Here is a 26006-nt window from a genome sequence, read left to right on the forward strand (position 1 = left end):
TAGTTTTAAAAAAGTACCTGTCACCTCTCCTGACATGTCTATTTTAGTAAATAATTGTATTCCCCATTAAATAACAATTCTTGAACATAATTTTATTTAGAACTTTGCATTGTGCCGTTTCTCTCTTCATCCTAGAAATTTAGGAATGGAGAACTGGGTGTTACCATTCCCCATGTCACAGTCTGAAACTGGGCACTGATTGGACAGTGTCAGACTGTGTGGGGACATGCCCCCAACTTGTAACACCCAGTTGTCAATTTATTCATAAATTTCTAGCAGGAATAACAGAGGAATAGCACAACACAGAGTTCTAATAAAAGATGCTCTAGAATTGTTATTTCATGGGGTATACAAGTATTTACTAAAACAGATGTCAGGAGAGGTGACAGGCCCTCTTTTAAGTGTTCTTATAGCTCGATAAAAAGCCATAAAATGATATTTTAGGGTGAGTTCACACAGAAACCGCGCCGCAAAACACCCAAAAAAAACAGCCGAAAATGCCTCCCATTGATTTAAAAAACCTGCTCGCAGGAAAAAGAAGGGACATGCCCTATCTTCAGGCGTTTACGCCTCTGACCTCCCATTGACATCAATGGGAGGCAGAGAAAGCGGTTTCACTGCGTTTTATGCCCACGGGCGAAAAACGCAGTGAAAATCGGCGTGCAGGCAGAGGAAAATCTGCCTCAAAATTCAAAAAGGAATTTTGAGGCAGATTTTCCTCCTGCAAAAAAACTCCGTGTGAACTTACCCTTAAAGTTCCTGCACCTAAATGTAAATAAAATCTCTCTTTCTTTGGGGCTTTTCAGAATTGTTGAGCACAGGAACACACTGCTTTTAACCTCATTAAAAGGGGTATGGGCGGTCATTAAGGGTACTTATGCCACACGGCACCTTTTCACCCCCCGGCTCCTGCTCTAACGGGCAGGATTAGAGTTACTTCCGATCCTGCTTGTTTAACCCCTTAGATGCCGGGGTCAATAGCGACCGCAGCATTTAAGTGGTTTCAGAGGGAGGGGGCTTTGTGTCACTCCATCGGCACCCCTGTGATGCAATTGAGGGGTGCCGATGGTTTCCATGACAGCGGGGGCCTACCAAAGGCCCCCAGTTCTGACATCTGTGTTTGCTTTTTAGGCTCTGTTTGTCTGCTGCTTCATTTGCCGCTCTAGCTAGCAGAGACATCAGTCAACTCCAGAGGGGAAGGGACAAGTTGGAGATGAAAATGCAGGACACTTTCCGATTCGGCAGATACTTTGTCCCCAATTTGCATGCGTAGGAATAAATCAATAAATTTTTTTACACTTTTGCAAGACATATGTAACAATAGGTATGTGGCCACTGCTTTACTCTATACCTAACTAGCAGTGACGACTGGTAACAGACTCCCTTTAATTACATCATTATTAAACTACAGTTCATTACACTTTTTGCTTTGGGGGTGTGGCCATTTCTGCACTGTCAGCTCTGCTCATTCGTGTACATGTTCAAGCCATACAGGTGTCACTGCGGGAACTCACAATGACCGACAGGGATATAAGAAAAGGGGACCATGCTGATGTAATCACACAGGCTTATGATCAGGGAGTGTAACAATGGGGAATGCAAGTCTTATCTGGGCCCTAGTGCCTGTCACTATGTCACATGAGGAATACCAGTGTTTATTATCGCTGTACTGTGACATCTCTGCATGCATTATGATGCAGTGTTTCGTATTCTTGTGTCAGGACTATGTTCTGTGACATCACTATACATGTTATTCCCATGTGACATCACTTTGCGCAATAACTCTCTATGACTTTACATAGTTTATTATCCATGTACTGTGGCATCACTGTTTGTTATTGGGGTATTGTGACATCACTTTGCATCATCCCTGTATTGTGACACACTGAGACCATGATTACTGTACAGTGACATAATCCTTTCCTATTACTTCAATGTATATTATCCCTCTACTGTGACATCACTATTACTCCTGTATTATTTCTGCACTTTGCCCATATCCTTTTATGCTGTGACATCACAATGTTTGTGATTCCTGAGAAGAGATCTCACCTGTTTATTACTACATATTTTATGTATTGTGGCATCACCGTATTTATTATGGAGGGTTTAGACGTAGTGGGGTCCTATAGAACGTGAAGAAAGTATAGTGTCCATATTAAATGTGGCAAGACACCAGTTTAAAGACAAGGAGGTTACTTTGGACAACCCCGTTTTGTTATAAGCTTATCACTGGATATAGTAGTGCTTAGACAACTAGAAATCAGTTGTAAGCTGTGGGGGAGCCCAGCAGCATCACCACTACTACAGGGAAATAGAAGAAATATAGTGTCCATTGAAATTATTGGGTAGTCCATATAATGCAGACACGTGCTGGGTCCTTCACAGTGGCAAAAGTTCCTTGTAGCTACTCAGAGCTCTGCTTTATAGATGTGGGTTTTGAATGGGGGACCCAGTCTAATAACTTAGAATCCCACAATAGGAAATCTGAAAATGGGTTTTCTATATCAGACAACCACTTTTGACCAATGTGCGATGTTCACGCAGAGTCTATGGCTTAATACACACAATATCAGTGCATAGACTTTCACAAAGTGTGGAGTTTAGGTCTATGCTGTTTTTTCATAACGTAGGAATACATATACCAATAAAATGTTACACAAAATACAACCACTATGGAAAACTTGCGGTCAATACCTGCCACCCACATTCACACTGTGTGACCAAAACATTATATGATCCAAACAGCAAAGCATTTATACATTCCCTATTAAACCAACTCCCTTCCTTCTATTCATCCCTAAGAAAGGTCAGAAGATCATTGTGAGGGGATTTAGCTGGATGCAATGATACCATTATTCCAAAGAATAAGTCTTCCAAATTTAAAACCCAACTTGCCTTTGGATAATCAAGTGTTTATTATACCAAATGCTTTCTAACAATGATGTTCTGATACCACCAATATCTATACTCTTGATACTGGTACTACAGATGGCTAACATGGTACACCACTTTAGTATGAAGATCAACAGAATAAAAACCTATGTTTTGGTGAGAAAATACTTAAAAATGTCCACAATTAAGAAGAACCATATTAAACCATAACTAAGCTGTAAGAGATTAGGCACAGGCAAATGTCTATTGTTTATTGTGCCCAGTGTATTTGTATATAAAATCTACTCTCCACTAAAAAAACTTAAGTATATTAGAATCTGTCAAGAAACATGTAATCCCATAAATACTGAAAATCCATTAAAAAAACACCAATTTTTTGCGAACTATCAAACGTTTCCATTATTTGAAAATGAACACTGTCATTTTCTATTTTCCCCTCCAGGGTTCCCTTTTAGGACACAAAGTTTAAGCCAATGAAAGCGAAGGCATAAAGAGTTCTTATTGGTCAAGGATGTGCCAAATGATAGTAAGATTTTATCTGAAAATGGATAACTACTCTAAATGGAATATAAACAGTGATGAATATTAGGGACCTGCCGCTCTATACCAGGACGTGGCTGAAGAGCTAGCGTAATCATCAAGTAAATGCTGTTCACTGTATGGTTTGCTGCAATGGTAAAGATATTTCTGGGGTCTGACTTCTATGATCTCACATATTGAGCCTACATCTAGACAACGTATAAACATAAGTGGCCATCTTTTTAGTGATTCCTCGTACATCACGTAGTGAGCCCATTAATTACAATGGAAACTGTGTAATGCTCTATTTGCCTGGCAGTGGCGCTGTAGAGGAATCAACTTGCTGCTGGGATCCCCCACAGTTTATAGCAGATTACTGGGGTCTTAGCGATAGGACAACCTGTAATGAGTTTATGGTCAAGGGACCCCAAAAAAGGGATTGTCTTCAGCGAACACCACCTTTAATTCACTGTCAGGTCTGTATTTTGGGGTCTGCATAGTGTTTACAAACACAACTGCTTGTTCCGCACTATAAGGGCAACTTAACCATGTCCTGATTTACATTTTTCCTAGTAAGTGTGCCTGTACATGATGCGTCTGAGCTGCTGTAGTTGATGAATGGCTGTGGACCGTGCAGCAAATCTACATGTGGTTTTATATTGCAAAATGCCAAGTTTTTTATGCAGTTTTTGGCCGTGCACCTCTTACAGTTAAAGCGCATTGAAACATGTGCTTCACCTGTACAGGCCGTGCAACCGAAAACTGCATTGCAAAAGCCGTGGCAACTACCGCAGCTCTGCCACATCGTTTAAGGGCACACGAACAGAATATCCGTAAACATAAACAAGCCTAAATAGGTAAGAGAATTTACAACCCTAAAGCTGGGTGGACGGGTCAGTAAAAATGATATAACATGTACAGATCTGCATGTGCTTGATATTGTGACACTTTCCATGCTAGAAACGCTAGCCTAAAAAATGTGGTGTAAATTGTACTAAATTGTAGCATGGCCACGGTCTGCTAGATCAAAGTTAAACTACGAAAACAAAAGCATAAAAAAAAAAAATACCCTTTATAAAATGATGAAACAAATGTAGTCTAGATAGAAGAAAAGGGAAGACAAAAATCAAATTCACTAATATTTAAAGAAGACAGCTCTGTGAAAAAATGCAGATGCTTGTTAGTCTGGGGCTAGGAATGAAAATTCTTTATTCTTTTTTTTTTGTTCCCTCGGGGCACGGAGATAGGGGGAGGGAGCGGCTTTTTGTATCATATGTTCCTGCAGCTAAACAGAATGGCAGATGGTCAAATTAATACAAATTCAGCCAATTGGGTAAGCTCAGGCAGTATTCAGGCAAGCGATTCAACAATACTGCTGCTGTGCATATAAAGGACAGACAGTCCAAACAGGCCGGATTGTGTAGAGGCAGCCACACCTAGCCGCTTACAAGCGCTCACAACATTCCATTAGCCCCAAAACTTTGCACATTCCATCAGTCGAAACTTTCTTCTGGCAAATCCTTAACTATGCAATCAACCTTGAAGCTTCTTCTGAAGCATCTTGATTGATAGAGAGACAGCAGCTGCACAACCAGCAAGTAATAACCACAGAAGATAAAGCCTTTCATACAAATATTGTAATTCCACTTGCAAGCTGCCTGGCACGAACTCTAATTACTTGGCCTTTTTCTTGTAATGAAACTTTGAAGGTCTGTTTCCATACCAAGCTGTAAACCAATTAACCCGCTTTATCCCAGACAGGGTGTTCTAACAACAACTGCAAGTCGACACTAAAAAAAAAAATTATTAATCATCAGAGTAAAGAAAACCCAACAAAGCCAAAGAAAAGACAGATACTAAACAAATGAATACATTTTGATTTTTGTCAAGACCCAACATGAATATTTTTAATGAGGAGCGAAACTATAATATATATATATATATATATATATATATATATATATATATATATATATATATACACACATACATATACACACATACATACATATACACACATACATACATATACACACATAAATCCACATACATGTGTATATGTAATATCTAATAATTTTCTACAAATTACATAAACATTGCAATGGCCATAAATTCAAAAATGAGAATTTTTCAGCTATTGTGAAAATTTTTTATATTGGGATGCAGGAGGTAGAATTATAAAGCAAATATTACCAACATTGAAAACTAAAATAAAAAGTTAAGATCGAGTGAAAATAGAAATGAATAAAAGTGCAGTTGTGCAAGTGCAGATTCCCAAAAAGCCAGTGGTTGTGAAATTAAATCCCTTGTACGAATCGGAGGAATGAACTTTGACATTTTTTCTTTCTTTTTTTATTTTCTTAGGCAAATATATTAGTGATTGTGGTTTAGATGCGTTGATCGTACACTATACTATATAACCTGATCTAGCCAATGTTATAAAAAACTTTTCAATAAAACCTCTTCTTATCCCATAGATATGACACAGAGCCAAATGTTTCTGCTGACTGGTTTTGTAGACACTATTTATATTATAACCTCAACCGTAACGTAATCATAATATGTATGAGATAATATCAGTATGGGGATAAGGTATGGATTATACTGTACCAATTATCAGAATACATCGATTTATTATAGATTATTATTAGATGCCACCTTGGCATTGAGTAAACCATCTATAGGCACTTCACGTCTCCAGCTTTATTCCTTTATATTGCTACCAAAGTCCTCCATGACTAGTAACACCCGAATAATTTCCAGCGAGGAACACAATTTTATGCATCACTCCTCATAAGAGGAGAGATTTAGGATGCACTTTTGTTTCTTGGCATTCCAAGGAATAATTTAGCGTCCACCCCCCCCCCCCTTCCCTTGAGGTTACAGCTTTAGTTCTGATCATTATGCCTTAGACCAGGCTTCCTCTGCGTCCTTCATTATATACAACAAGTATGCTGTCACTATCTTTCAGTCCTACTGCTGAATTGTAAATTGCCCAGACAAACAAGCAGAGCCAACGAGCCTGCAAAGGTCACACCTGGCGTGTGGCCAGCCTGCTCCCGGCTCCGTACACTATTCCCTCCAATCTCTAGGTTCATAGCACTCAATGATTCCTCTTCTTTTGTCTGCCTTTCCTCTCCCAGCTGTTCTATTCAGAAGCCCAATCTGCCCTCCCCAGGAAAGAAAAAAAAAAAGAAAGGTACTTATTAAGTTTAGCGAACTCAAAGGGCTATAGTAGCACAGCACGTGCCGATTCTTATCTGTGTATCGCCAGATCCTATTCTATGGTTCTTAAGCTTACAGAGGCAACGAGAGAGGCAAAAGAAAAAGTAAATGGATTTTAACTCCCATTGGCGCCCCTGCAGCAATTCAAACAAAAGTGCAAAGCAACAAAGACATGTTCCAGTATGGCAGGTGCTGGTGTCAGATTCCGCCCCAAGCAAACAGAAGCAGGAGAAAAGGAAAAAGAATGTGCCTTTCCGTTGAAGCTCAGACATGCAGGGGCAGGGGGAATTACTAATGGTGCAGAGTTATTGTCAGCGCCACTACAGTCAGGTGTTCATTCCCAATAACACTTGTTTCAGAGAAGCTTCTCTGGGAATTTGTTTTCTTTTGATTGAAAGGGTTTTTTTTTTTTTTTTGTCTTTCGCGGCCCTATTACAAGCCAAATAATAAGAGCAGATTAGTAAAAGAGAAAAGCCACAGTGAAACAAGCCAGGGTTACCGGTGCAGCCTCCTATTTGTACAAGTCTTACCTTATTCATAACCGTTAAGACATTTTCTAATCTAGAAGAAAGGAAAGAACAGAGAAAAAACAACAACAAGGAGTAAGTACAACACATGAGCTGCATCTGAGCACGAGCCATAAGCCTTAGTTGCGATTTGTGAATTAAGCGAACATATTGTAGGATATAAGCGCAGGTAACACAGTACGGGGTAGCCGATCTGTGGACTCAACCTAATTTTGTAAGAGTAGAATGTGATTGAATCAAGTCGCTGGTTCCTGATGGTAAATCAAAGACATGGTGTTAGTAGCCATCATGTGGTTAGAACTAGGTCAGAAATATATTCAAACGTTGAGTAGAATAACTTGGGTACTCCAAATATGGGGCACCAAGCCACCAGTACCAATATAGGGCATCTAATAGATGGAAATTTACCAGTAGCTGCTTAATTGACAGACTTACAACACTTTCTAAGCAAATAGATACCCAAAAGAAGGACGCTAGATCAGAATGAATTTGTCACTCTCAATGGAGGAAGACCATAACGGTACGTTTAAGAGTGACAGATTTGTTGAAGACATCTCTGCAACTGCCCCCTATATCTGAATGTGGATTGTAAAACCTAGTTCTAATGCATGGAACGGATTTTCAGTTGCATAAATGTATGCAACAAATCTGCCGCATTTGAACATACCATAATGGGGGTCAACCATTGATAAATATCGTCATCTAGTTATTATACAGGCATGCAAGCCCCAGTGATGCATTGCTGCATATGTATTTTCTCATCAGACCGATAATTAAATGCTACGATCGTGACATCTAATCAATAAGTCAAACAATGTCTATACCGCAGGTACGAAGAGGTGATAAAGAAAATTGCTACCAATTGTCTTTCCTGATCAGATCACTAACAATTATCATTATGTCCGTTACATAGCTGTTCATAGTCTTATCAGTTTAGCATAAAACGTTATCAATCTAGAGGTGATGAAATAAGATTGTATGTACTAAATGCTGCTTATCCTGCGTAACAATTGAAATGTTGAATTTTGGCAGTGACCAACTACCATTTTAGGAGACTTTCCACATATTTTTTTTAATATTGAAAATGTGGGGGTCCAGCATTTATTCCAATAAGCCCTGCATTTGGGTCACACTTACCTGTTGTCATTACCTTTTTGTGAAAAATGGAGAAGATCTTTATTTACCCATTGCCGCAACGGTTTAACCCTCTCCATGGAGATATATATATTATACACATATATATATATACACACACACCTGTTTGTTTGTATATATATATATATATATATATATATATATATAGGGAGGTTCTTAGTGCATATTTTGTGCAGCGTAGGTTCCCACCTTACAGAGGTCGCCTTGTCGTGGCAGGTGGGCTAACACTTTTTGATCAAAATGTGCACTAAGAACCTCCCTATTTGTAAGTAGATTTAGCTTTAGTGCATATTTATTTCTATTTAGTGGTTTAGGTGGCATTAGTGTCGCAGGGTGCTGTCGCCATTTTTTGTCTGCTATATATATATATATATATACACACACACACATATATATATATACATACATACACACACACATATATATACACAGACATATATACACACACACACATATATACACACACACACACACACACACACACAAATATATACACACGTACGTACACTAAGCCATGGTAGTCTTGGGGGGGGTATCTGCTGGAATGACGAACTCATGGGAAATAACTATTCTTTTTGACGGTTTACTTATATAATTTCACCTAAAGCAGAAATGTTAGTACATTATCCTCTAACAAGCAGAATACAGGGTTGTATTTTGTAAATATAACATACATTTCGATAGCAAAAAAAAAATTGGTTAGAATTGGAGGACTGGGGGTGAAGAGATGCATTGTTATTTACAGAGAATGTCTCATGGCTGTTTTTCCTCTTTCATTAAGAATTATAGCACAGGAAAAAAAGATCACTCCTTTCAAGTCAAAAGGATTAGTTTACATCCTAGAACGCAATACCATAATCCGTTATAATTACAAGCAAACCCACAGGGATGACCAATGTTCTGTACTAGTCACTTTCTGCTGGGAATGTTTATTTCATATTTCAAGTTGTCACACACTCGTGAGCAGAAGAAAAAAATAATAATAATGCATCTGTATAATACATAGTTATAATGCCCAACTTACCCCGATACAGCTTCATTCTCTTATGCCCAATTCACATTCCATTCATGTTCGTACATTTATCGTATTTGCCAGGAAAGGCTTCGGATGTATACGTTAAACAGAAGATGTGATGTTTGCCTAACAGTGGCATCAGTCACCCATAGGCTATTATGGCATCTGTTGAAAGTATATGCCATGAGCTTTACATGATGCATATGCTAAACGGATGCTATAATGTTGACATGTATTCTGTTGTCAACAGAATACAACATTCAATACAATTTAGAGAAATATTTTTTGCTCTAACAGCTAAAACATCGCAGCACCGTTTTGGCCCAATTATGAGGTTGTTTTTTTCCAAGCCAGTCCGAATTCTTGGCATAGTGCTGCGCCACTAACTTTCCTTAGTTACGATTAGGCTTCCGTCACCCATAGGCGATTATGGCATCCATATAACATATACGTCATGACGTATATGTTAAATTCATACCTGTGACAGATAGGCTCGCATGTTCTAAAAAACTAGAAAAAAAACAAAAACTGTATATCCTGCGCGGTCTACTATTTAATACCATTTTTCTTGCTGTTTACTGACATAGACCGGCCCGATGGAGGCCAAGAGGACATTCCTTTGTTCTCTGTCGGGCTAAAGTAACCCTATGGACACTTTTAGCACGTACACAAGAGCTTTTGTGGCATACACTCTAAAGGTACATCACAAAGGTCACGTAAACAGGGTCTTACACGGCAAGGGCATGCTTTGAGCTCTCAGGTATACAACATTACACATCATATATGTAATAATACAGTCGTAATATATAGATACACAAATGTTACAAGATATTACAAACACAGAAATTAGAACTACAGGATCTTTACATTGGAAATAAACCCCTCCACTCTTCCCTTTGGCATTTTTTATGTGCCGTGAAACACTGAATCAGAGTACATTTTATGTTTTTCTCACACTGATCAATAAAAGAAAATAAAAATTTTTAAAAAAAAATCTCTACGGAAAATAATTCCATACATAACTATTCACATATAAATCATCAATGGAACAGAGTTGAGAAGATACATAATGGATCATATGGACATCACATGTGCAGTCAAGGTGTTTCAAGTGACTGAAGTGTAAATACACAAGTATCTGGAAGGTCCGAGTCTGTTTTGTTTTTAGCAGAAGCAACAATATGAGGCTGAGGTTACTAAAAAAGTCAAAATCAGAAGATACATGAAAATGTCACTAAATATCTCAGGAGTATAGTTCAGGCATTAAAAAGTGGATAGAACTGTCAAAGATGCAAGTCTACCTGGATAAGCCTGAGCCACGAGGGTACTAAGGGGAAGACCGAAGGAATAACCAACCACCAAAAACATACCATCCCACCTTAAGGGCACGACCAGACGTGGCGGAATTGCTGTGGAATTCTCCAGCGGCCGTTTTTTACATTTGTTTCAATACATTTTTAGGCAAGTTAGTTAAGACATTGCGGTAAACTCCGCTGCGGACCATAGGCTGCGGTGCAGAATTTTCCCTTCGCAGCATGCACTGACTGTTGTGGAGAAGAAGCGGAATTTCACTGCAGACTTCAGCCTTTGCAATGCCAAAACTGAAATCTGTGGCAAGTCCGCTGTCTTTTCTGCAACGTCTGAATTACCTGTCAAATATGCAAATATTGGTGCAGATTCGTTGCGTAATTGCCCCGAATTTGCACCAACATTTGCAGCGGAAAAACACTGCCACGTCTGGCCGTGCCCTAAAGCTTGAGGATCTGTAGACATGACTCTCTTCAGCAGATCCTAAAGTATTTTAAAGTTAGCGGATAAATGAATGCAGGAAAAAAATAAAAATAAAAAATCAGGGAAATCTTGGGGGAAACCTATCTGCTGTTTGCAGGGGAACGGAGACTTGGAAAGTAATTTTCAGCCTCAAACAAAGTCAGTGGCCAAAAAAGACCAATGTTAATGTCCTAGAGTGGCCAAAGTCACAGTCCAGGTCCCAACCCAGTTGAGAATGTCACGTGTTAAGTTAATAGAGGCCTTGAGACACAGACTGAAGGCTGTAAATAGTGGTGGTGGTGGTGGTGAGAATTACAATGGCAGCGCCAGTTCCTTCGGAGAAGTGTTGAGTACGGTGCCTCATAGTAGTGTCAGCAGAGGGAAGCATCATCAGAAATGCTTTAAACTGTAGTACACTATTTCTGACACGTCATGTAGCTGCCAGATTATAGGAATTTTACTGCACAATACTTCTTGGCATCCATTTTTGTGAAAAACAGCATTTGGGATTTACTGTATTTGCACAGTACTTACTTGGAAAGTAAGGTGTATCCAGTGCTGTGTTAGAGTATGTTCACACGCGCAAGTAAAAACGGCTGAAAATTACAGATTTTCAGCCATTCTTGAAGCGGAAACCGTTTTTTGAGGTGTTTTTGGAGCTGTTTTTCAATTGACACTATGAAAAACGACTCCAAAAACAGCTCAAGAAGTGACTCAGATGTTTGTAGGCGTTCAGCTACCGTTTTTTCCGGAGTATTTTGAGGCATTTGCGTCCCGAAATACGCCTGAAAACTCTGCATGTATTATTATACATTAGAAAAACCGCCATCAATACTGTAAGGAATGACAGCATCACAGAAGAGTCAAGAGAACGAAATGTTTATGTCCCTGAGCAAAGTCTGGCTGGGATTCAGCATACCGATAGTACACTATTCAGAAAGCAGAGAACAGTTTTCTGAAGACAAAAAGTGTCCTGTTATAGGGGGGCCTTCACCTCCTTTGATGGATTGAAAAAAGAAACAGCCTGAAAGGTTTGGAGAAGGGAATGTTTGGGGTGGACAAAGGGAAAAGGTGAGGAGGGGGGAGAACAGATGTAGGCACAGAAGGGGAGAAGATATCTAGAAGGGAAAAGGACACAATAGGTCAGAAATGAATGAGGGCAAGAGGGAGGGGGCTCGAAGGAGTAACAATAGAACGAAGGGGAACTGACACTGAACAAGAGATCCACTGGGACTGGGGGGAGCAGAAGTCATATTGCTGACGGCTGGAGAGATGAGCAGATGAATTGTTTTACTAGGGCACATTCAATTTTTACTTTATTATGGAGAAAGCCCACCAGAAAATTTACTAACCTCTTGCCAAAACTATGTGAATGTGGTAAACAATTGTAACAAATCGATTTAGATACACATATAATTACACATGATAATAAACTATATATATAAAAAAAATATAAGGTTTTATGCAGAATGATATACCCATAAGAACCAAGCAATTAATATAAAACAAATGCATGGACATGCTGGAAGTGAAAGAATGATGATATATAATTCATCTCCAGCATCCACCCTCCCTGCCCTCAGCTCCAGACGCCAGCCCACCCTCAAGCTATGACAGCTGTTAAGCAGGGCTCCTCTCCGCCCAGGACAGCACTGTAGATGCACAACTGCTGTTCTCTAAACGGTTAAGCTGTGGATAGTCATACATGTGGCCGATCAATTACTCAGCTATAGGGACTAAAAAAAAAAAAAGTTATATTCTGGAGCTAAACAACAATGGAATAGTTGTTATCAATACATAAGAAAGTCTTCAATGACATATAGTTTATTGAATCAGATGTCTATACTAGCTGCCTTCTTTAAAGCAAGTGCTTCACATTAGGGTTATGTCGACTGGAATAAAAGGGTGTAGTCTACTTAAAATGTGCGAAACCAGGAGTTTGTTGCGGAATCTTTACTGAAAAACTGTACTGCTAATATTCTGTACGATATTATAACGCCATGCAATCTAGGAAATGAGCAAATAAGATTTTAAAAGAATTGCTTATACTCCACACCGAGGTCAACCTCCAATCTATTTTGGAGGTTGACCGAGTGTGTACCCCTTTCAAAACTGGGGGGTTATTTGCTCCAGCCCATACAGACATTTAACGCAAGGAACCTCCGTTGCAGACCGGATATTTATAGTTTTCCGCTAATGAAGAAAACACTGGCTTACTGTATAGTCAGTGTTTACTGCATTAGCGAAAAACGATAAATATCTGGTCTGCAACGGAGGGTCTTTGCATTAAATGTCTTTTTTTTTGGAATCCTTAAGTCTTTGGAGGTTTAACTTTTTCCTGAACTTATGGCTTCCGATTTACTATTGAGAAATTTGACAACTTTTTCCCTAAATCCATGTATCCATCTGAACATTGCACTTGGGACATATTTCATTGTGCTGCTGAATAAATTGGCAAACTTAATATCTAATAAAATTGGAACATATATTTAATAATTTATATTTGAGAATGGAACGATTTGGAAATGTTCTAGTCTTCGTTGTACAATATATTGCCATCTTCTGGTTTACGTGGGGACCGAACGGTAAAATACTTGTTGTTCGCATGATTGATGTATCAAATGTAAACATAATTAATATCTAATTAAATAAAAATGAATATAGAAGAACATTTTAATTAGAGATTCTACGGTTACTAAACCCTTTGACATTAGAAATAAAAATAGACAACTGGCAAACATATGCAAATTGTCAACTATATGACCCAACAAACAGGTTTATAATACATATAATTATGCTAATGTCCCATAATCGAGCCAAGAATTTGTTTTATCTAGCATGTATTGAAAAGTGTCAAGAATATACCTAATTGAGTCAATTAGTGTAATCATTTGACTGGGAGTGAGATGCCTTGGGCTACGATGTAATGTCTGTCGTATTAAAAATGTGCTTGTGTGAACGAAAGGGCACGTTTAAGTTTTCAAGTGACAGATTTTGTTATGGTCATAAATTAACATGTGAAACCTGGATGATCCATTAATTAAAAAAAAAAAAAGTGTGCATTATGGAATTGGAGATCAGATATAAAAAGAAAACTTAGCCCTCCTAGGTTCATATAAACAGAACACTGATATACTAAACGTAAAATGCTGCTTGCAGTGGCAGACGGTGGCACATTCTCCTCGTACCGGAGCCCGGAGTAACAGGTAAAGCGTAAAAGTGTTGACATCTATTAGTATAAAGTACATCCCTACTCTTCATTTTGCAAATCATTAGCATGCAGAATGACCTCATAGCGAACAGATGTACATGGAGGCAGCAGTGATTAGATCAGTCCTCGCAGCGGTCGACAGTCCCCATGTAATTAACCCTTTGGAGGCTCCATCTACTTCCCCCCACATAATGATCATGTGCATTGTGCGTAACCACCAACACTCAGCCTAGAAAGAGCAAATACTTAAGATCGCAAACAGCTTGCAAACCTCTAGTAGCAATTTGCTGAATTAATGGTGTAACGTCTTCCTCGGTGTACTGCATGTGAGAAGATCCAAAGCGGCTGACAGATGTGAATATGCCCCTCAATCCGACAAACACTACAATATTTGGATTATCAGAATAGGGGATTAGAAACAAAGTGACTTTAAATGATGCAATATTATTCACAATAGGACAAATATTTATAACCTTGAATTGCCCTTCATATAGGTCTTATAGACGGTAAGAACACTAGGCTTCTCCAATAACAATTGAGGAAAAATATCAGTGTTCCTGATTTTTTTTTTTTTATTGGCCTAAGGTTAGAGGGTCCATAGCAGATTCTGACGAAAATCTCGGACAAAAAAGCCCAGCGTTAAAGTCAATGGGGTTCCGTCGAGCGCTGTTGGGGTCAGTCATGACGGATCCAGCACTTCTGTTATTTTAGCTTCTGACGGAACAGAAAAATGATAAAAACGAGGCAGATGTGAACAGAGCCTATGCAACAGGTATTCATCAATTGTAATGGGGTTTCTTTCAGTATCACTGACATATAGCGCATATATGTATTTAACCTCAACCACCTTGAACTATTTCTTGTTTCATTGTATAACATTGCCTTGTCATAAAAATTCGAATTTTATTGCCCGCAGAATAAAGCTAACATGACGTTTTTACTGGGAAATGAAAGTCATAAATTTAAAAGCCCACACAAAACAATGGAGGAAGTGTTTTTCTTTCCATTTGACCCCACAAAATAATTTTTTAAAGTTTCTCAGTACATTAAATGTTATATTAAATGGGGTTATTAAAAAATACAACTCGTCCCACAAAAAGGCAAGCCCTCATACGGCTATTATGCCTTATACTGCCTAATGTCTAAGATTGGAATATCCCTTTGGCTAGGACTAGATATTTTATTTTTTATTTTTTTTGCCTTCCAGCGTTCCAAAAAAGCTTCAACATTTTTATTTTTCCATCAAAGAAACCGTATGATTTGTATAACAATTTGTCGTTATTTGTTTACCATTTGGGTATATATTTGTCAGCATTTAATTCATGTTCATTTTTCTTTTTGGCCGAAAAACCCCCCAAAAATATATTCTCCCAATTTATTAAGATTTTTTAATAGTACGTTGCGGATCGCAGTCTGTTAATACAAGCCACCCTAATATTACGACGCTGTGATGACGTAGGCCCAAAAGCTGAGATCGCACATTACTTGCGGGTATCGGCTGTAATATACAGTCGACACCATGCTCTGATGGCCGGGATCGCAGATCACTCAGATCCGGGCCGTTTAAACCCTTAGGGTATGTTCACACGGCAGCGTCCAATACGCCTGAAATTATGGAGCTGTTTTCAGCCGAAAACAGCCCCTGAATTTCAGACGTAATTGCTCGTACTCGCGTTTTTCGCGGCGTCAATTACGGACGTAATTGGAGCTGTTTTTCAATGGAGTCAATGAAAAATGTCTCCAATTACGTCCGTAAATAGGGCGTGTGAACATACCCTTAGATGCCTCGATCATCTGAGCCTGACATCGGAGTGGTAAGAAAGAGGGAGAGGCTCCCTTTGTCACCTCATCGACACCCAGGGGGGGGCATAAAAGTCATAGTTGCTGTTTCTTGGACATTGTCTCCCAAAAAAAAAATATAGTATGCACCCTAAAATGGTAACAATGAAAACTACAGCTTGTTCTGTAAAAGACAAGCACTTCTAGAGCTCCTTTGAACGAAAAATAAAAATGTTAGGGGTATGAATGGAGCAACACAAAAAAAAAGTGGGTGGGGAGGTTATTGGGCAAAAGTAGAAAAACTTTTAAAAAACACTTGGTATCGGTATAATGGTATTAATCCACGGAATAATGTTTTCATGTCTGTAAAACCAAAACAAATAATGGCAGAATTTAATTTTTTTTCCTACCTCCCCCCCAAAAAAAGTTATAAAATACGTTATATGTACCTGAAAATGGTGCCATTAAAAAATACATCTTGTACTGCAAAAACAAGCCATTGTAGGACTACTTTGATGTAAGAATAAAAAAAATGATGGCTTTCAAAATGAGATAAAAAAATTAAATGAAAAAATAAATTGCTGCATCCATTAGTCCAAAGGGGTTAAATACCCATAAAAACTCTATCCCTTATGCTTTATACTACCGCTTGTTTAGATTGTCAGCTAAGTCAGAAGGGGTCTCTACTTAAGAGACAACCCTTTAAATAAACGTCAGTGTTAATTAGACAGAACAGAATGCATTGGGTAAAACAGGAAAGTAATCGTATCAGGCTCCTTTTAATGACACTTTACTCTTTATTATTAGCCACATTAGATCACATATGAATGATATTTAACAAAGCGGCATCCAATGCATCATAACTAGAATTCAGTAATGGAATAAGAGTGAAGAACGGTGTTTGCAGCGCTGTAGGATCATTTTTTTATTTATTTATAATTTGCCACTACTTTTAATGGTAAGTGAAGTAAACGCACATAAGATAATGACCTTGTGATTTATGATTGCCATATAGAGATGTCTACATAAAATATATGCGCTCATCAAGGCCTCCCGCATTGCTGTTCATGTCATGCATTCTTGACATGAACACTTTTTCTGAAAATATTGAGTAGGGGAAAATCGATTTCAAGCAGAGTACATCTCGGACCATCATACCCGCTAATTATTTTATTTTATTAATTTGAGTCGTTCACAATTTGGCAGAAAGTTAAAAAAAAAAAAAAAAGTAATAGTTTGCACCTGTCCCACTTCTAATAAATAAAGAGTGGGGAATAAAGGGAAGGAGCGCTAATGAAAAGCCTTAACTTAGGCGCTTTTCCCAATGTTGCTTAGTATTCCAGTTCAACAAAGATAAATAGAGGCCATCCCAATGTTTCTTGACGCCTCTCCAGGAAGCCGGGTACGATTATGTAAATAGCATCGGTTCCCTTTACTTCTGCCAGCTTGCTTATCTCCAAAGCCTTCTGCCTGCTGCTACTGGCGACCAACACAAGTGTATGCACACAGCTCTTATCTGCGAACAAAGCTCGAGGAAGGCACAAGGACGGAGGCCAGCAATGTTGGACAGTGACGCATGGTTGATTTTCTGTACGATTTATTTAACCGAATTTAATTTCTTTTCTTCACTACTGCAGTTTTGATCGGAGATATTTATGAACGGTGCCAAATGGGAGATTAGAAAAGCAAGATGTCTAGAAGCGTAGTTCTAATTAAACTAAAGGAGGGATAGAAGGTTTTTTTTATACTAATGACGGACATGTATCTGTGCTGATGAATTTCATTTAAAGCGAGCAGACTGTAGCCAGCCCGTTCCGTAAATATGACAAGCAAGTCACCAAAGCTTTCTGCGTATGAAAGACACTGAGGAAAATGAGCTTGTGTGAGTGGCAAGGAGGGGGGCAATTCACTAAACTATGTACTTCTCCTGCCCTTAACCCTGTATGACCTGCTTGATACAACTCGCTGGGGCCTTAAAACATACTCAATAAAACTTTTTACATATACAAAAAGATTTTAAAAATAAAATAAAATAAATACTTGATATAAAGAGAGAAATCGAATTCTACATCTTTATCCCCTTATTATTTAATAGTCTTATAGTATACCTCTATATAATAAAATACATATACGCTGTTCATTGTGCGGTATAAATAACGTGTTTCCTGTATTCTATTTATTATGTTTTACTACTTTGGCATGATAACCGTATATTTCATGGAAAATATTTTTTTTATTTCGCTGAATAGCAAGAGCCATAACGGTTTTCTTTTTCCTTTGCAGTAGCCGCATTTAGGCTTATTTTTTGCAGGACGTGTCATGTTTTTAATAGAACCATTTGGGGTACATATAGATTATTCAAATAAAAGTTAATGTAGTTGAAAATGGGGAAAAAACTTCCGGCATTGTTTTTTGCGCTTTTACTTTATGTTATTTACCGTGCAGTTAAAAATATGTTTTAACTTTATTAAACGGGTCGTTACAATTGCGGCAATGCGATATATCCGTATTTAGAAATAGAGCGGTTTTTTTTCCATAAAAAGTTGTTCTAACAACCCAATGATCTATTGACTACGGTAGGGCATCTGAGGGGTTAAACGATAGAATCAGAGGTTTCTCTGATCCCAGTCGTTGCAGCGGGAGCCCGACTGTCAATCACCATGCATATCATCTTTCGGGAAGGGGGTTAAAAATAGTCTGTCAATATGTTAGGCACGTGATCATTAATAATATATAAATACCTGCATTTATTTACTTCTTTTTTTCCTGAGGCTTTTTCCTGCTCCAACCAGTAGCTGCTTTTCTCAGCCAGTGGGACGGTCAGCTTGTCTGCCTGTGCCTAATCCTGTAAAAAGGCTTTAGGACTTTTTGTTTTTTACATATAGATTTTAATATTCCAAAATATGAATTTAATCTAGATTTCACCATGGTGGAGGACAGAATCGTAACAGTAATGATGAAATAAATACTTATTAATTGACCTGCTCATGGATATTGACAAAGAAGCAGAATTTTATGTTGTATTAGTGGTTAAATAATAGCTAGTGAAAAGTTAACAGTGACGTCATGAACTTCCCCAGGGCAAAGGAAGTATCAGGAATCACTCTGTTAGGGGACTCCGGAGCCGGCAAAGCTGCTGACATCACGGTCTATATATGGGCATTGACCTCAGTAGTCCCTGGTCACAGGAAGAATTGATCAGCCCCAGGCCCTCGGACCAGGGAAGCTCCTGATTTCACTATCCATATATGGACAGAAATGTCAGTAACTTCCCGGGGCATAGCGGCTGGTCAAGAAGTTCCAGCAACATAACTATCCATATATAAACAGTTATATCACTGCAGCTTCCAGGCCTATATGTTTAACATATTCCTGTGATGGATGCTCCCATGCTAAAAAAACGTATACTGCGTGGCATACGTTATTTTTGCTGGCATAGAATCGCTAAATATACTATGATATTCCATCCTTAAAAAAAAAGTATACCAACATATACCAGCCCAATGGAGTCCAAAAGTACACTATTTTGGCATCTGTTAGGCTAATGGTGCCCTAAGGATCCGTTTATCGTGTATGTTGGGAGCTCACCCGACGTACACGATAAACGTAGTGAACAGATGAGAGGGCCTTATAATTTAAAGTATTCTGGTATTTCTTTATTTCACTATACGAGTTTGTTTACTTATTTAGAAGATAGGGAACCATAAAGTTTTGTAATATAGAAACACACTCTTCTTATACCAGCAGAGGAGACCCCTGTCTGACCACAGTTGAATAGTACAGCCCATGCATATGTCCCGTGGACATCCATATATCCATGGCCTAAATGAAAAGGCGATAATCCTGTGACTCCCCCACATCATAAGATCCGGCACACATACTATGATATATAAACCAGTTGCTAACTAAATGCTCGGGGGCAGTTGACACGGGAGGGGGGGGGGGGAAGAGTCATGTGGCCTAAGCCATGTTTAGACCTTTTCGGTCAGGAAAAAGCAAGCAGTTGTGTTCCAAGTCCAAGTTACTCCTGAAGGGGCTAGAGCAACATCAGTGTCCGACTTCACTAAGGCTCTAGTGATTGATTGGACATAAACCCTGGCAGCCATCCGCCCAAATTTTTTGGAAAGTCTTTCTAGAAAAGTAGAGTAGAGGTTATAGCAAAAGGTAGGACCAACTGCATATTACCGCACAAAGTTTGGAATCTATACACAAACATATTGTATATATATATATATATACCAAAAAGACAAAAGAGCAAGTAACAGCACCAGGACTTCAGCGTTGGGGAGATGTTGGTTTTATTCACCACCAGGTGGAAGAATGAGCAACGTTTCGGTTCACACCTGAACCTTTCTCAGGTGTGAACCGAAACGTTGCTCATTCTTCCACCTGGTGGTGAATAAAACCAACATCTCCCCAACGCTGAAGTCCTGGTGCTGTTACTTGCTCTTTTGTCTTTTTGGTATTCTAATCTAAGGAATTGATTCGTCCTTCCACTGGTAACGTGCACATGGCCTGATGTTCAGTTTGCATTGAGTGCTGTGTTTTCCTCTACTTTATATATATATATATATATATATATATATATATATATATATACACATATATATATATACATACACACACACACACACACACACACACACACACACACGCGCACACCCTTCTATCCACATATATGTTGTAAAGCTCTAGTACAGTCATGTCCTGAATTTAAGATGGATTAAATACTTACTCCAGTTGTAAACCATTACATATAACATATTATTCCTAACCGTACAGGAAATGTTGTACTTCTTGTCTTATAAGACACTTCTTGCACTTTTTCTTTTGTGCATGTTAGACTTGTATTTATATAATCAGTCCCAGCTGTATATCTATTGCCCTGAATACAAGAGAATTCAGCGGTATTCAAAGAACATATAACAGGTCAGCAGCAGTAAATAACTGCCTGCAATATAAAGACATGACCATAAACACGTACAAAGAAGCAGCAGAGGAAAAGCTATGTACTTAATAAACCCAGCAGGAGGCCACACACAAGGGGATACTGTCGTTTCCAATTTTAACCAGAATGACTTGCAGTTCCATTAAAATGTGAAAACTATGAAACCAAGGATGACATATAAAACGCTGTGCTCACATTTGTGTTCCTAGCTGATTTGAGGATCAATAAGACCTTCTAGTTGTCTTATGGGCACATCACCCAAGCATTCTTCTTTCATTAATCCCGGACCTTGGTGTCTGGGCAGTATAATCCCTGTTTAGCATTAGCAGAAACGACTTCTACTGTCCTCTACTTTCAGCCGGGCGTCAAAACCCACAGAGACCAGCAAAAAAATTCTGAGACTTTTCTCCTCAGCGATCCACCTTTAGCTCTTTCCAAACCTTGTACGAACAGTAGCTCATTAAAAAAAAAAAAAAAAGTGAAGCGTCTAATAGTAAAAAAAAAAAAAAAAAAAAGTGGCAACACATAAAAATAATGACATCTTATAAAGTTGTACATCCATCCATCGGATGTTTAAAGTAAATCTTCACCTTTTAACACCATGTAATTTTTAGGTCCAAAATTTAGAGCGGATTCATTTCTTAATATATAGTTATAAATGTCAGAGCTCTGTTTTTCTGACACAAAGTAACAAATCCACTGCATAGACACAGAGCTAAAAGATACCAGACTGCCCGCAGCCACCAGTAGGGGGAGAATAGAAAATGACTGCATACTGTTTATACATTGGACTCAATAAGGGCCTGTTCACATCACCGTTCATTTCCGTTCCGGGGTTTCGTCTGAGGTTTCCGTCGGGTGAAACCCGCGACGGAAAGTGAAAGCACAGCTTTCGTTTCAGTCACCATTGATCTCAATGGTGACGGAAACATCGCTAATACTTTCCATTCGTCACCATTCCGGCAGTTTTCCGGTTTTCCGACGGAATCAATAGCGCAGTCGACTCCGGAACGGAGCCCATCGGAGCACAACAAATGCAAAAATAAAACCCATTGAAATCCATGTTTTTTTTTTTTTTACGTAAACGTTTACTTCCGTTCTTGTGGTCCTGACAGGTACGCTAGAACGGAAGCTACAACGCAGATGTGAACGCAGCCTAATAAAACAGTACACAGTAAGCTCCCTCTAGTGGCGGCTACAGGCAGCCAGCATGTGGTTATCTTTTAACCCTAGTTCTATGCAGGGATTTTGAGCACTCTGTCTGAAAAACGGAATTCCAACTGCTATAAAGATATATTAAGAAATTAATCAGCATAGAATTTGGACCTATTAAGAGATTTAGAAATTATGGTTTTCAATGGTGGACATTTACTTTAAGTTACTAGAATAAAAAGCAAACCGAGGACTAGCATCTAATTTTAAATAGTTGCAAGGTATTTAAAAAGTATTTTCTGATTTTCCAACTTAAAGAGGCTCTGTCACCAGATTCTCAAATCCCTATCTCCTATTGCATGTGATCGGCGCTGCAATGTAGATAACCATAACGTTTTTTTAAAAAAAAAAAAAGTTCATTTTTGGCCAAGTTATGAGCTATTTTATATATATGCAAATGAGCTTTGAAATGGACAACTGGCCGTGTATTTATTCGTATGTCCAACTGGGCGTGTATTGTGTTTTTAACTGGGCGTGTTTACTTGTTTTACTAACTGGGCGTTGTGGAGAGAAGTGTATGATGCTGACGAATCAGTGATCAATCAGCATCATGCACTCCTCTCCATTCATTTACACAGCACATAGTGTTCTTACTAGAACCATGTGCAGCCACATACACAAGTGTCCTGATAATGAATACACATGATCTCCAGCTTGGACGTCATGTGTATTCAGAATCCTGACACTTCTGAAGCTTTTCTGTGACATTTCCAGCAAGGGAAAAGAAATCTCATTTACCTCGTAATCTCGCGAGATTACGCGTGGCTTGCTGGAATCTCACAGAAAGGATTCAGAATTGTCAGGATTCTGAATACACATGACGTCCAAGCTGGAGATCATGTGTATTCATTATCAGGACACTTGTGTATGTGGCTGCACATCGTTCTAGTAAGAACACTATGTGATGTGTAAATGAATGGAGAGGAGTGCATGATGCTGATTGGTACACTTCTATTCACAACGCCCAGTTAGTAAAACAAGCAAACACGCCCAGTTAAAAACACAATACACGCCCAGTTGGACATACGAAAAAAAAAGCGCCCAGTTGTCCATTTCAAAGCTCATTTGCATATATATATATATATATATATATATATATATATATATATATATATATATAAATAAAATAGCTAATAACTTGGCCAAAAATGAACGTTTTAAAAAAAAAAAAAAACACGTTACTGTTATCTACATTGCAGCGCGGATCCCATGCAATAGGAGATAGGGATTTGAGAATCTGGTGACAGAGCCTCTTTAAGTTTCTTTTTGCATTTTAGTTGTGGACATGTGTTGTTTACATAGCTCAGATTTCTTACGACAACTTAAAGCTTAAGTTTTTTTTTCAGTTTTAGAGTGAATAAGCAGATATATTTCCCTTTAAGTTTTACACAGCCCTGTAAGTGATCAATCAGAACAAGTACATAAAAAGTCTGCTGCTGACCGTTTGGGGGGACGGGACCAAAATGAATAATGTCCAATAATAAGTATACAAATCTCTAGAATTAGGAGATACTCACCCAAGCCGACCAGAGAGTAACTTGGAGTTGGAGAGAACACTTGAGCAGCAAAGTCTTCAAAAGTCATCACTTCTCTGTGGTTCTGAATTATTGCTTCAAGGTACAGAGCCCTTTCCTCATAGCTGGAGTGACCAAGTTAAGGATAAATCAAAACAAAGCACGAAAGAGTCTAGATGTAATTATTCGCCAATTTTTTTATAACAATAGCCCATTTTTTATAACAATATGTAAAAAATTTTTTTTTTAAAAAAAACGGAAAAAAATACATTAAAAAACATAAAAAAATATAACCAATTTAAAATAGGAGCAACGGACAAAAATATATTTGAACTAAAATTTTCTAAATCAGCTTTCATTTTTTTTTTTAAACCTTTTAAGCACAAGAAAAAACAAACAACTTTCCTTAGTGACTTGTTGCTTTTCATTGGTAAGCGGTTTTAATATGTTGCGTAGTTTGTTCTTTAGTATTTTAAGACAAACTGAAATAACGAGCTTATTACTTGCATTAAGTATTTCATTGGCGATTAAAAATACTGGTACACCAAAGGTTAAATTATATAGACCTGATTATATACAGCCTAAATTATTTCAACAGCCAATACAAGAATAAGCTGGCTGACAAGTAAACGCTAGCAGCATACTGCCTCTTGTCTGGGCAATTTTATGGGACTACAAATTATCAAAGTGATGTTGCTGCTGTGGTCATTACTGGCTGAACATCTAGTTAATGAATTGGCTTCCAAACTTTCTTGGAGTAGAGACACACGCCCATACCCTTTTCTAAGGGGAACGAATGATGCCATTCACAACTCATTATAAGCATGCTTATTATACTCTGCTTGGCTGTTGCCAGGGCTCCATGCTGCACACTGCCACAGCAAGCCTCTGGTCCTCTAAACAGCAGGATACAAGGCTTGAGTGGCCGTCTGGCGGGCAAGCACTCTGACACTAAGCTGGCACGTGCTGGAACAGCAGGAGTAGGCTACTGCGTGACAAATTACTGAAAGAGCTGAGCTAAACTTATGTCAGACTGCCACCTGAGCCTGTGGGCCTGCCATCTTTGTACAATTCATTGGTCACTCATTTATTTTTCAGTCTGCTCAAGGGTCCAGTTTAAAAATGCAAACCTTTCATGTACTGCCAATTACATATCCTGTGTAACAAACATGAAGCATCTCCAGAACAGCTACTGACAGGTCTCTATCTATCCATCTACCCCGGCATGCATCCATCTACCTCGGCATGCACCCATCTTGGCACCCATCTCTGCATCTATCTATCTATCTCTGCATCTATCTATCTGTATCTGCATCTATCTGTATCTGCATCTATCTGTATCTGCATCTATCTGTATCTGCATCTATCTGTATCTGCATCTATCTGTATCTGCATCTATCTGTATCTGCATCTATCTATCTATCTATCTATATCTGCATCTATCTATCTGTATCTGCATCTATCTATCTATCTGTATCTGCATCTATCTATCTATCTGTATCTGCATCTATCTATCTGTATCTGCATCTATCTATCTGTATCTGCATCTATCTATCTGCATCTATCTATCTATATCTGCATCTATCTATCTATCTGCATCTATCTATCTGCATCTATCTATCTATCTATCTGCATCTATCTGCATCTATCTGCATCTATCTATCTATCTATCTATCTCATATCTATCTATCTCATATCTATCTATCTCATATCTATCTATCTCATATCTATCTATCTCATATCTATCTATCTGCAACTATGTGTGTGTGTGAGTGTGCGTGCGTATCTCTATGTGCGTGCGTGTGTGTTACACCTCGACATTGGATAGTACTTCCATACAAAACAGTGAGCTGTCCATGGTGCTGAAATAGATGCTGCTCTGAGCCCTGACAAAAGTTCATGTCACAAGAGACAAGAAGGGAATGTTTCAATGTATCTACAAACCACCTAAAGCAAAACTAAAGCTTAGGATAGATCGCCAATTTTTTTTTCCCCACCTTACACTACTAATCATTCTGAGTTAAAAGGAAGGCATGCTCCAAAGAATGAATTCACACTTATCACATATTGCAATGGAGTTATACAAAACGACTGTTTCTTTCATAAGCTGCTTAAGCTAAATATTGATTCAATCCTCTTCAGCAAATTTTGTCTACAAAAAAAATAAAAAATAAATAAATCTGATTTATCAATGGGCTTAGCAGAGCAGTGTGACTGCATACAGAGTTTGAAGAAG

General features: G+C 38.5%; 1 protein-coding gene across 4 annotated transcripts in view; it reads right to left on the reverse strand.

Annotated features, from left to right (window-relative positions):
- The window catches only part of RALGAPA2 (Ral GTPase activating protein catalytic subunit alpha 2), a 283670-nt gene that overhangs the window by 11650 nt on the left and 246014 nt on the right, over positions 1 to 26006 (reverse strand). For 3 of the 4 annotated variants that reach the window (XM_075862975.1, XM_075862976.1, XM_075862974.1), the window contains one exon: positions 23774 to 23895. In XM_075862975.1, the coding sequence (XP_075719090.1) occupies positions 23774 to 23895 (122 nt within the window). Of the gene's footprint in view, positions 1 to 7169; positions 7201 to 23773; positions 23896 to 26006 lie in introns of all 4 variants that reach the window. The other variant, XM_075862977.1, reaches the window with a different exon arrangement.

This window comes from Rhinoderma darwinii, chromosome 4 (assembly GCF_050947455.1).
Source record: "Rhinoderma darwinii isolate aRhiDar2 chromosome 4, aRhiDar2.hap1, whole genome shotgun sequence".
NCBI lineage: Eukaryota > Metazoa > Chordata > Amphibia > Anura > Rhinodermatidae > Rhinoderma > Rhinoderma darwinii.